General features: G+C 39.7%; 1 protein-coding gene across 8 annotated transcripts in view; it reads right to left on the minus strand.

Moving 5' to 3' along the window:
- Positions 1-12,161, minus strand: part of PCGF6 (polycomb group ring finger 6) — a 225,002-nt gene extending 212,841 nt beyond the window's left edge. For 7 of the 8 annotated variants that reach the window (XR_002338753.1, XR_002338752.1, XR_002338754.1 and 4 more), the window contains exons 1-7: positions 11,722-12,160; positions 10,907-11,006; positions 10,698-10,794; positions 9,877-9,932; positions 9,717-9,776; positions 8,719-8,827; positions 2,607-2,634 (exon numbers count right to left, since the gene is read on the minus strand). Coding sequence is in view for 4 of the 8 variants with exons in the window: in XM_021073480.1 (XP_020929139.1) it covers positions 2,607-2,634; positions 8,719-8,827; positions 9,717-9,776; positions 9,877-9,932; positions 10,698-10,794; positions 10,907-11,006; positions 11,722-12,084 (813 nt within the window). In the remaining 4 variants the exon portion in view is untranslated. Of the gene's footprint in view, positions 1-2,606; positions 2,635-8,718; positions 8,828-9,716; positions 9,777-9,876; positions 9,933-10,697; positions 10,795-10,906; positions 11,007-11,721 lie in introns of all 8 variants that reach the window. The other variant, XM_021073477.1, reaches the window with a different exon arrangement.

Raw genomic sequence — 12,786 nt, forward strand, 5'->3', positions numbered from 1 at the left:
ACCAGAGCCACAGCAACGCGGGATCCGAGCCGCGTCTGCAACCTATACCACAGCTCACGTCAACGCCAGATTGTTAACCCACTGAGCAAGGGCAGGGACCGAACCCGCAACCTCATGGTTCCTAGTTGGATTCGTTAACCACTGCACCACGACGGGAACTCCAAGTCTCTTTTTTTTAATGACCATGTATTATACCAAAAAATGCTACGAAAAATGACAATGTATCATACCAATAATGCTACAAAAGTGTCATAAAAGATAAAAATAAAGTGACAGGCATATTGGAGAGTCAAGGAAATTACAGAAACATGACAACAAAATGCAACTCCTACACAGGAGTTCCCTGGTTATCACTGCCATGGCTGGGTCACTTCTGGGGTATGGTTCAAAACCTGACCCGGGAACTTCTGCAGCCCATGGGCCTAGTCCAAAAAAAGAGAGACTCATCTTTTAAGAATGATGAAAAACTTTATAGATGAAGTGGCAAAATGCTGGGGATTTGTTTCAGAATACTATTAGAAAGTACGGAAGTGGATGGAGACAAAATGAAATTAAATTGGCCATTAGTTAATTGGTAAAGCTGTGTGATGCATATATGGAGGTTCTATTCTGTCTACTTTTTATTTTTCTATTATTTTTTTTTCTGTCTACTTTTTAGTACGTTCAAAATTTTTCATAATTAAAATAAAACTTAAAAAGTTTTGGGAAACTTTTTCTGGACTGTATTACTGCTTTAGTGAAACACTTTTTTTTGTCTTTCTTTTCTTTTTAAGGCCATACCTGGGGCATAAGGTAGTTCCCAGGGGTCAAATCGGAGCTGCAGCTGTGGGCCTATGCCACAACCATGGCAACACAGGATCTGAGCCACATCTGCAACCTACGCCACAGCTTGCAGCAATGCTGGATCCTTAACCCACTGAGTGAGGCCAGGGTGGAACCCGCATCCTCATAGACACCATGTGGTGTTCCTAACCCATTGAGTCACAATGGGAACTCCTAACCCTTTTCTTAAAAATACCTATTTTTTACTTTTTATTTTAAGTGAGAATTGCAACATTTTAAATTTTTTTATATACTTTTTAATTTATTTATATTATTTATTTTGCTTTTTAGGGCCACACCTGCGGCATATGGTGGTTCCCAGGCTAGGGGTCAAATCAGAGCTACAGCTGCTGGCCTATGCCACAGTCACAGCAATGCAGGATCCGAGCCATGTCTGTGAACTACACCACAGCTCACGGCAATGCCAGATCCTTAACCCACTGACGAGGCCAGGCATTTAACACACAACTTCACGGTTCCTAGTCGGATTCGTTTCCACTGCACCACAATGGGAACTCTACTCCTAACACTTTTAAATCAAATGTAGAAGATAGATTTTATGATTTTCATGCCATATGCATACACAGTGAAATGTTTAACTAGGCATCATCCTAGTCAGACGTATTTATTTGAACTCAAAGATGAGGTATAAAAAAAACTTTTTAGGGAGTTCCCGTTGTGGTGCAGCGGAAAAGAATCCGCCCAAGAACCATGAGGTTGCGAGTTTAATACTTGGCCTTGCTCAGTGGGTTAAGGATGCAGCATTGCCATGGGCTGTGGTGTAGGCCAGCCCCTGTAGCTCTGATTTGACCCCTAGCCTGGAAACCTCCATATGCCACAGGTGCATCCCTAAAAAGCAAAAATAATAATAATGATAATAATAAAAAATTAAATTTAAAAAAATAGAATCAAACAATATGTGGCCTTTTGTGTCCAGCTTCTTTCACTTAAAATGTTTTCAGGGTTCATTATGTTGTAGCACATAGCAGTATTTCATTCCTTTTTATTTCCAAATAATATTCCAGTGTATGGATATATCATATTTTGTTTATTCACTCATCAGTTGGGTTATTTATGATTTGGGGCTATCATCTTGTAAATTTTTTCCAATAATTTTTCTTTTAGGGCTGCACCTGCTACATATGGAAATTCCCAGGCTACGGGTCGAATCAGAGCTATAGCTGCTGGCCTACACCACAGCCACAGCAATGCCAGATCCTTAACCCACTGAGCAAGGCCAGGGATCAAACACGTGTCCTCATGGATACTAGTTGGGTTCGTTACCACTGAGCCAGGATGAAAACTCCTTTTTTTTTCCCCCTGAAGCCTTTAAGACAACTCGGAATTTAAGTATGTTACAAAGGAATTCATTCTTACCTCCAATGTTTCAGCAAATGATTGAAGCGACAAGTTAGGGCAGGTTAATTTGAACTAAAAATTTACATGCAAATAAAATTTTAAGCTCATATTTAACTCCTAATGCCAACTATGCAAAAAATGCTTTGAAACATTTACCACCAAATTAACACAGCATTTGGTTTTAGTTTAAAAAATTACTCACCTATTTTTCTTAGTTCTGAATTAATAACAAATCCCTACTTAATAACTCTTTTCTCATAAACCTATTATAAGAGAGCATTACTGAATATACTTCATATTTCAACAAGTTTTATTTATAAAACACTTTTATTGTAATTGAAGACAGTCTCCACATGATTGCTAATCTTAAATTTGTGTGCTACAGGGTCCTCCTCTGAAGTAAATGAAAAATAAAAGTAAAATACCTTAATATGTCCTGTTCCTTCATTAGCACTGAAAAATAAAAGTAAAATTAGTCAATATTTTAAATACATTTAAGTAATAACACAGAAAAATAACATAAAATAAATATATATAAATATTTGAGGAACATCAATTTTAAAACACAGTCACCTAATCCTTTATGAAATAAACAAATGCAGTTAACGGTCGGTCATATCTGCCACCTAGTGGTAAGGTAAAGGCAGTTTTCTCCAGTATTTTATATTGCTTTGTGTATTTATTTCCAGGAGTTAAAAGTATATTCTTTTTTTTTGTCTTTTTGTCTTTTTTTAGGGCTGCACCCATGACATATGGACGTTCCTAGGCTAGGGCTCTAATTGGAGCTGTAGCCACTGGCCTGTGCCACAGCCACACCAACGTGGGATCCAAGAATCTGCAACCTACACTATAGCTCATGGCAATGCTGGATCCTTAACCAACCGAGCGAGGCCGGGGATCGAACTCACAACCTCATGGTTCCTAGTTGGGTTCATTAACCACTGAACCATGATGGTAACTCCTTTTTTTTTTTTTTAATGATTTTTATTTTTTTCCATTTCAGCTGACTTACAGTGTTCTGTCAATTTTCTACTGTAGAGCGAGGTGACCCAGTCACACATACATATATACATTCTTTTTTCTCACATTATCATGTTCCATCATAAGTGACTAGATATAGTTCTCAGTGCTAGACCACAGAACCTTATTGCTTATCCATTCTAAAGGCAATAGTTTGCATCCTAAAAGTATACTCTTAATATTTAGATTTCTCCCACATGTAGCATTCTAATATTTTCCAGCTTGAAGTAAAACTTCTTTTTTTTCCCCATCATAATTAATGTGGTTTTTTTTTCTCAAGAGTAATTTTTACAAGATAGAGTGTTACAAGAAAGTTGCTATATTTTCTGGTTTTACTTGCAGTATAATCACCTGGGCATAATTTGCTCAGTTTGCCTTTTCCCTAGAAGTGCAAAGAGATTGCCTGATTAAATCAGTTACTTTTATATCATGAGGAGACAAGGAACAAACTTTTTTTGAGCATCCACTATGTACTAGGCATTATATTAGGTCTTCCTATATTATGTGTTTTTCATTCAGTCCTCAGAGTAGCCCCGCAAACCAGGTATTAGAACCCCCCTTCCACAAACCAGGAAAACTAAGCTCAGAGAGGTTGAATAACTTGATTATAGTCATAGAACTACTAAGTAATAAAGCTGGGTTTCAAGCTCAGGTGTTACATCTCAAAGCCCATGTTCTTTTTTCCCTATTAGGTTGTGAAGAAGAGGCAAGATCACAGTGGCATCATCTAGAGCAAAAACAAAATAGAGAGGAAGTTCCTATTGTGGCTCAGCAGGTTATGAACCCAACTAGTATCCATGAGGATGCATGTTCAATCCCTCCTGGCCTTGCCAGTGGGTTAAGGAGGTGGTGTTGCCGCAAGCTGTGGTGGACATCAAAGACACAGCTCAGATCCCATGTTGCTATAGCACAGGCCAGCAGTTGTAGCTCCAATTAGACCCCTAGCCTGGGAACTTCCATATGTCGCAGGTGCAGCCCTAAAAACAAAACAAAAAACCATAATAGAGAAACATTAAAATGTTACATTATAAATATGTATTTAGAGTATATAATAAGTAACACCAATATAAATATAAAACAAGTTTATATATAAACATTAAGTATACAGGTGGAGTTCCCATTGTGGCTTAGGGGTTAACAAACCGGACTACTACCTATGAGGACTCGGATTGGATCCCTGGCCTTGCTCAATGGGTTAAGGATCAGGTGTTGCCATGAGCTGTGATGTAGACTGGCAACATAGCTCTGATTCAACCCCTAGTCCAGGAACTTCCATATGCCGTGGGTGCAGCCCTAAAAACACTTAAAAAAAAAAAGGTTTTCCAATGTAGTAAAAATGACTGGCGACCTCAAAAGGACTCCTTGCCACATTGGAAATTTTCTTCCCCTTAACCATTTGAAAACAGATAAAAGACTATCTTATGATGTAGACGGACTGCCCATCATAATTATCAACATATAAGGTTCAATTCTCTTGTTTTACGGATAGGGAAGTCAAACCTCTGAGAAGTTAAAACTACAAGTTCCAGGAGGGCAAAGGCCATGGCTAATTTATTCACATTACATTTCCAGCAGTTAGGAGAGGGCTGTGCTGGTACACAGCAGGACCTTAATAAACATCTTAGGAATAAACAAAATGAAATGAGTTGAATTTTACAAAGCTATATAACAAAGGACCTAGGACTTAAATAGAGATCATCTTATTCCAAGTGAAGGCTCTTTTTTTTGCAGAGCAGGGAATGTGTTCATAATGTAACAAGTCTGGTTAGTGGTAATAACTGCTTTGAGCACTGTGGTCAAGTCCCACTCATTAGGAAAGCCTGCCATGATTAAGTACTGATTTCTGCTGTGGGCAAAGACAGAGATAATGGTGGCACACTTGTCACATATTTGCCATCTTTGCACTAATGCCATTTTTCAAAAAAAGGTATATAAAAAAATTGTCAGTTCCTACCGTGCATTAGTGGAAATGTTTAAATTTCCTCAAAATAATTTTTTATAACGATTAATTCCTGGAGTCCCTTTGTGGTGAAGTGGGTTAAGAATCCAGCATTGTCACTGCAGCAGCTTGGGTCACTGCTATGGCACAGGTTTGATCCCTGGCCCAGGAACTTCCAAGTGCCATGGGAGAGGCAAAAAAAAAAAAAAAAAAAAGAAAAAGAAAAAAAGGAAATATAACTTCCTTTCAATTTTCAAATTTTAATTAACTACACTTATTAAAAATAAAGTTATATGGTAAAAATTCAAACTCAATCGAAAGTAAGACTTTTTCCAATCCTAGACTCGGACTCCAATGTCCTTTTCTAGGAGCAACTGTTATCAACATTTTCTTATACATACTTTTAGGAATGGTCTGTGTCTGTGGAAAAAAAATGTGTATAGACGGAGTTCCCGTTGTGGCACAGTGGAAACAAATCCAATTAGGAATCATGAGGTTTCAGGATTGATCCCTGGTCTTGCTCAGTGGGTTAAGAATCCGGCATTGCCGTGAGCCGTGGTGCAGGTCGCAGACACAGCTTGGCTCTGGCATTGCTGTGACTGTGATGTAGGCCAGCAGCTGTAGCTCCGATTGCACCCCTAGCCTGGGAACCTCCATGTGCTGTGGGTGCGGCCCTGAAGAAATGTAATAAATAAATAAATAAATGGTCATATGCCATATATTCTCTTCTACATTTTGCTTTTTCCACTTAAGAAAGTGAATTCTGCCAATTATTCCACATTAGCTCATACATTACTATCACACGTTCATGTACTCTATTATATATTATTTTACCAGTTCCCTTGTGGACATTTTGGTTAGAACACATTCTTTTTTTTTTTTTTTGGTCTTTCTGTCTTTTCTAGGGCTGCACTTGAGGCATGTGGAGGTTCCCAGGCTAGGGGTCTAATCAGAACTGTAGCCGCCGGCCTATGCCAGAGCCACAGCAACACCAGATCCAAGCCACGTCTGCAAACTACAGCACAGCTCATGGCAACGCCAGATCCGTAACCCACTGAGTGAGGCCAGGGATCGAACCAGCAACCTCATGGTTCCTAGTCAGGTTCATTAACCACTAAGCCATTACAGGGACTCCAGAACACATTCTTTAATAACAGAAATCGCTGGTTTAAAGTTTGGTATTACATAATTTCTTCTCATTCTTCCAAAGAGATCTTTATTTCGTTATCATCAACCACTACTATGTGGGCTCTGTGAAGGTGTAAGAAAGGTTTATCGCCTCTCAGAGGTCCTTATCCTTAATATCATTGAGAATACAGGATTAATAAACAAAGAGATAAATACAACACAATAAAAGCTAGATACAAAATAAATGATACAGGGAACCTAAAGTTATAAGGAGGAAGTGAATGGGAAGTCAAATAGTCATCAGTGACATAAAAATGGAAGATCTTGAAAAAAAAAGGAAGATCTAGATTTCCAAGAAAGACATTTTAGTTTAATATGAAAACTACATATTTATTTTTTAAAACTACAGTTTGATACAGGCCAACTTTGAGATGACAGACAGTTTGCTTAACAATGTGGTGGTATAATGGAGTACACCATATGCTACTATTCGAAAGAAGCAATTTATGTGAATTAAGGCTATGTACAACTGCTTTGGAAAAAATCAATTTGGCAAAACCAAGCAAAGCTGAAGACAAGCATACAAAGACTCAGCGAATCTACACTCTTAGAGATCTGTCTCACATATACATAAAATATGTATAAAAACACTTAAGCAACATTGTTTATAATAGCAAAAGACCTAGAAACAACCTAAGTGTTCCACAGTACAAGAAAAGATAAATTATGGTGTATATATATATATATATATATATATATTTTTTTTTTTTTTTTTTTTTTTTTTTACTTTTTTTTGCAGGCTGACAGCATACGGAGTTCCCTGGCCAGGGATCAGATCCAAGCCAGGGGTCAAACCTGCAACCCAGAGCTGCAGAGAAGCCAACGATCCCATTGCGCCATAGGGGGAAATCTTGGTATATTTATTTTAAAGGAATACTAGACAATGCTGAAAATGAGTAAACTAAAGTTACACATTTCAACATGAAATACACAATACTGAATGAAAAAAGCAAGTTGGGGAGTTCCCACTGTGGTGCAGTGGGATTGGTGGTGTCTCTGGAGTGCTATGATGGAGGTTTGATTCCCAAACTGGCACAGTGAGTTAAAGAATCTGGCATTGCTGCAGCTTGGATCTGAGCCCTGGCCCAGGAACTCCACCTCCTATGCTGTGGGGTAGCTAGAAAATGGAAAAAGCAAATTTGGAGTTCCCTCTGCAGTGCAGTGGGTTAAGAACCTGACTTCAGTGGCTTGGGCCACTGCCTGGTGCAGTGGGTTAAAGGATCCAGAGTTGCTGTAGTAGCAGCATAGGCCACAGCTGTGGTGTGGATTCAAGACCTGGTCCAGGAACTTTTTCAGCCATGAGGGAAAAAAAAGCAAGTTGGAAAAATTATGTATGATAACTGTGTAAGTTTTTAAGTGGGCAAAAGCAATTCTACATATTGTTTAGGAATGGATACATAATTGGTAAACACATTAAAAATATATGGAAATAACAATCACTACTTTTAGGAGAGTAGTTTTTACCCTCTAAAGGAAGATGGAATGAACAAGAGGAGGTAGCCAAGAGTCTTCTGCCATACGCATTAGCACAGTTTACTTCGAAAGCCAGATGATGGAGATACAAGTGGCTTTTTTTAGGGCTGCACCTGTGGCACATTGAAATTCCCAGGCTAGGGGTCTAATCAGACCTACAGCTGCTGGCCTACACCACAGCCACAGCCACCCCACTGAGTGAGGCCAGGGATAGAACCTGCATCCTCATGGATACTAGTTGGGTTCGTTTCCTATTGAACCACAATGGGAACTCCTATAAGTGGTTTCTATACTACCCTTTAGACCTTTTTCTAAGTCTTAAATATTTCAGAATTATTGTTAGAAGTTCTGTTGTGGCTCAGTGGGTTAAGGATCCAGCATTGTCATGAGCTGTGACACAGGCTGCAGACTCCATTCGGATACCGAACTGCTGTGGCTGTGTCATAGGCTGGCAGCTGAAGCTCCAATTTGACCCCTAGCCTGGGAACTTCCATAGTTCTGGGGTGCGGTGCTAAAAAGACAAAAAAGAAAAAAAAAGAATTATTTTTTAAAGGATATCAGAAAAACTCGATGTGACCTTAGTTAAGGATGATTTCGTAACTGCAGGGACTTTAAAAATTCTTTATTTTAAAATTTAGAGATGATGGAGTTCCCATCGTGGCTCAGTGGTTAACAAATCTGACTAGGAACCATGAGGTTGCGGGTTCAATCCCTAGCCTCGTTCAGTGGCTTAAGGATCTGGCGTTGCTGTGAGTTGTGGTGTAGGCTGGCAGCTATAGCTGCGATTAGACCCCTAGCCTGAGAACCTCCATGTGCCGCAGGAGTGGCCCTAGAAATGGCAAAAAGACCAAAATAAATAAATAAATAAATATATTAAATTAAATTAAATTAAATTTAGAGATGGAGGTTTTACTCACCCAATGAACTCTAGTAATAAAGACATGTCAAGTTCAGGTGGAATACGAAACACTGATTCTAAGACTTTCTTAGATCTTCCTTTGCTCAAAGGGACTGGCTGTGGAACAGCTATTTGGTAGCCAAACAAAAAGGTTGAATTAGAATAAAAATTTCATAAATTGAGATCCTTGAAAAATTACACAGATTTAACTATGCTGACTATTTAAAAAGTCATAAAGCACTCTATCTCCCTCATCCATCAGAGCCAGTGAAATTAGAGACAAGCCGGGTGACCACTCTGCAATGTGTGGCTGGTTTATCAAGGCCACAGAGAGAGAGAGCTCAGCATAAAAGCAACGGTAATTGTGAATAACCCCTAACAAGCACTACTACGTGCCAAGGTTCAGGACTCATGCTCAGCACTTTCCATGCACCATCTCATGTAACCCTTATTATAAATCATAACAATATAATAACACATAGGTACTACTGCTACTTTTTTTTAAACTGTAAAATAAATGAGATTAGAGTTAAGTGAGATTAGGCAATCTGCCTAAAGTTACCCACACAGTAAGTGGAAGAATGAGAATTTGAACCCAAATCTAATTTCCATGTTGTGATATCACTATCATAAAAACTAACATTTGAGGTTACTATGTTCCAGGCACTGTTTTAAGTGCTTTGTATTACTCATTACACCCTTACAACAAGTTTATAAAGTGCTATCATTATCCCTACTTTATAGAAGAGGAAATTGAGACATTGAAGTAATTTGCCAAGGTCATACACCTAATAAAGTGGCACAGCCAGAATCACACTCAATCTAGTTCTAGAGCCTGTATTCTTTAATCCTTATAAATAATTAATTTGGATTACAGTAAATCATTACCCTCAAAATCTTTCTCTCTTTGATCATAAAATAACCAACTATCACCAAAAAGAACCTCAAAAGGGGTAAATTTTATTAAATTAGTATTCTTTAATCCATAAATACATTATGGCATACACCCAAACTTACCAGGTTTAGGTACTTCTAGACCTCTTTCTTTATAGAAATCATGCATTTGCTTTTTTTCTCCTAAAAAATGATAAAACACAGACTAAATTACACTTAAAATGTAACTAGTAGAGTCAGCAGAGAGTCTGGGATTCACAACTATGTAATAAAATAAACTTACTTTCCTCTAGATTGATCACTAATTTGTACACTATGTCTTGTAACTGTCGGTCCAACCTAATGAAAGGAAAGGATGGAGAATACCTCAGAATTCAGAAAAATGCATTTGGTACAGAATGAATGATGTTCTTTTTACGCAACTCTTTTCTCTTAGGCTATATCCTTTCTCAGAGGTGAATTATTTTTAGGAAGCACTCGTGGTTCTCATCTGAGAGAACCTCAAATAATTATATGTAATCATAATTACAAGTAATTATAGGCTTTTGAACAGTTTACTAAATTGTTCTATGTGTAGTGGTCTTATTCCCTTGATAAGAATGTGAGCTTGAGAACAGAGACTGTATTTTGAAATTCTTTCTATGAAGGTAGTAAAAAAGGTAATAGCATTTGCTAAACAAATGAAAGTAGTCCACTTTTAGTATTTTTCTTCCCTTAGGAAACTGAGCATGAACTGAAAATTTAATGAATAAGCCACATGACCTATGACAGGCTTTTCTAAAGAGGTCAATTATTTTAGGTATTAGTTATAAAAATAGAAATCCCAATACACAGAAAAATGACAAGCTTAAACTAGCCTCATTAACTTGAGTGATGGAATTAAAATCCTCAAGAAAAGAGGTCTGTCCTTTTGTTTGTTTGTTCATTTAAGTTCCCAGCAGATATCACAGTGCCTGGAACACAGTAAGTGCTCTATTTCTTTAAAGAATATATATTTCTTTCTCTCATCACTTTGGGATAGGCCAAGAATTTATTACCAACTACACAACTTCAAATTTCAGAAAAAGTATACCTAAAATATAAATTTTACTCATATATTCTTACCTTATGTTGTAAAGAGGTTGTGTCTGATGGACCACTATGTTGCATTTTGGACATCTGTTGCTATAGTAAAAGTGTCTTACAATGCAGCTTTTACAAACTGTTGAAAAAGGACATGTTTAAGTTAGAATGCTTTCAAGACATTTCAAAAACTATATTATTTGGAAATGCTTTCAAGACATTCAAAAGCTATATTATTTGGAAATGCTTACATGTATGAAGACATTCTGTAATGGTAGTTGCATCTATTAAGTAACCTTTGCAAATGGAACACAAGATGTATGGGGTCAGCTCAGAAAGGTTAATCAGGCGCTGCAAATGCAATGGAAATGGTTTTAAAATACAAGTCCTTGCCTTCTCAAACTAATACCAATAAAGTGTAGCTTACTTTGCAACATGGAAACTTGTTACAGTACCTACAACTCTTCAGAATACTCTCAAAGTTACAATAATAACACAACATAAACCGATGTTTCAAAAAGCTTTCACTCTTTGGATATATTGTATATTGCCAGATAAATGGCATCCTACTTTATGAATTACTGCGAAGTGGACAAACTTCCAGATACTAGTGTTTAATATATTAATTCTCACTACCTAGGTGCATTGCCTAACTTGATTAAGTATGCGCTGTCCCATTTTAAAAAGTCTTCCCAGTCAGAGATTGATTAGGTGGGGAAGGGTTTACCATCCTTTCAAGACCCTGTAGAAATGGACTGTTCCCCCGCCCGTCCCACTGCACACTCCAAGAAGGCAGGAGGACGGAACCCTTGGCGCCTTCGCCCCTGGCAGTAGTTTCAATAATGAGTAAGTCGGACCCAGAGAGCCTAAGCGACTGCAGGAACCTCACAAAATGAGTCGGCAGCGAATCGGGCTGGCACGGAAGACCAGTCCGCACCACAAGCCTAGGCAGGCAGCGCAGGGAGGGCGGGTCGACACAGGTGCCAAAGGCTGCAGCAGCGAGCGGGAGACCCCGCCGGGCCCTGACTGAGGAGGCCTCGCATGGTCGGACAGGGGCTAGCGATACCTCCTCCTCGTCCTCGGAGTCCGGCCGGCCCCCCTCCAACCTCAGCGAGAAGTGGCTCATCTCTTCCTCCTCCTCCTCCTCTTCTTCCTCATCCAGGTCTTCATCCTCTTCCAACTCCTCGTCCTCGTCCTCGAAGCGGCTCCTCAAACGGCCCAGGCTGCGCTCGGGCTCCAGCTCAGGGGGCCGGGAGCCGGAGCAGCCGGGAGCCCCCGCCTCGGGCAAAGGCGGCGGGCCCTCCTCACCCGCTGAGGGCGCGGGGGTGAGGGCAGGCGGGGAGACGGGGGGCGGCGGCGGCATGGCTGCGGCTCCCTCGGCCTTGGTAGCGCCGGCGTTGCCTGTCGTTACCGCCGGGACCCCCTCCATGCCGAGGGCAGAGACCAGGCGAGGCGAGACCAGGTGGCTGGATAGCGCGGGAGTTCCGCCCGCCTGCCTGAGCCGCCAGTACGCAGGCGCGGGAGGCCTGCGGAGCCCGCTGGGAACTGTGGTTCGTTGCTCCTCACCTAAGTCCGCGGCGTAGGCGGAGCCACTCAGGTATATGGGGCGGGGCTTGCAGGCCTCAGAGGAATCTCACCCATTTTTTCCTTTGAAAGGCTGACGCTCCCTTCACAAAATTGCTACCTCTCAGACAACAATATTCTCTTTGTATCACCTGATGTTCAGAGCACTGAAACAGATCCTATAACAATGTTGCATTATGAATAATAATGATTTCGATTTGAGTACCAATTATGCGTTTCTTCCATGCAAGGTTATTTCCATTAGGAAGTTAAATATATACGTTTACTTATTTGGAGGAATCAAATCTTGTATTTTTATCTTGCTACAGGATGAAAACTTAATCACCAAAGACAGTCTATTATTCCCTATTACATAAAGGAAAGTCAATTATATTTAATTCAACAAACATTTGTTGAGGATCTACTGTGGCAGGAAATGAGCCCTATCCATGCACCCCAAACCCCCAGTTTTATTAGAAGAGAGATTTGGAGTTGGTGTTCTTTATTATTGGTAAGATAGTGCCAACTAATGTCGGGTAATGTTTGGAAGCCAGATTCAGGGAGGAAT

Source organism: Sus scrofa, chromosome 14 (assembly GCF_000003025.6).
Source record: "Sus scrofa isolate TJ Tabasco breed Duroc chromosome 14, Sscrofa11.1, whole genome shotgun sequence".
NCBI classification, from domain to species: Eukaryota; Metazoa; Chordata; class Mammalia; order Artiodactyla; family Suidae; genus Sus; species Sus scrofa.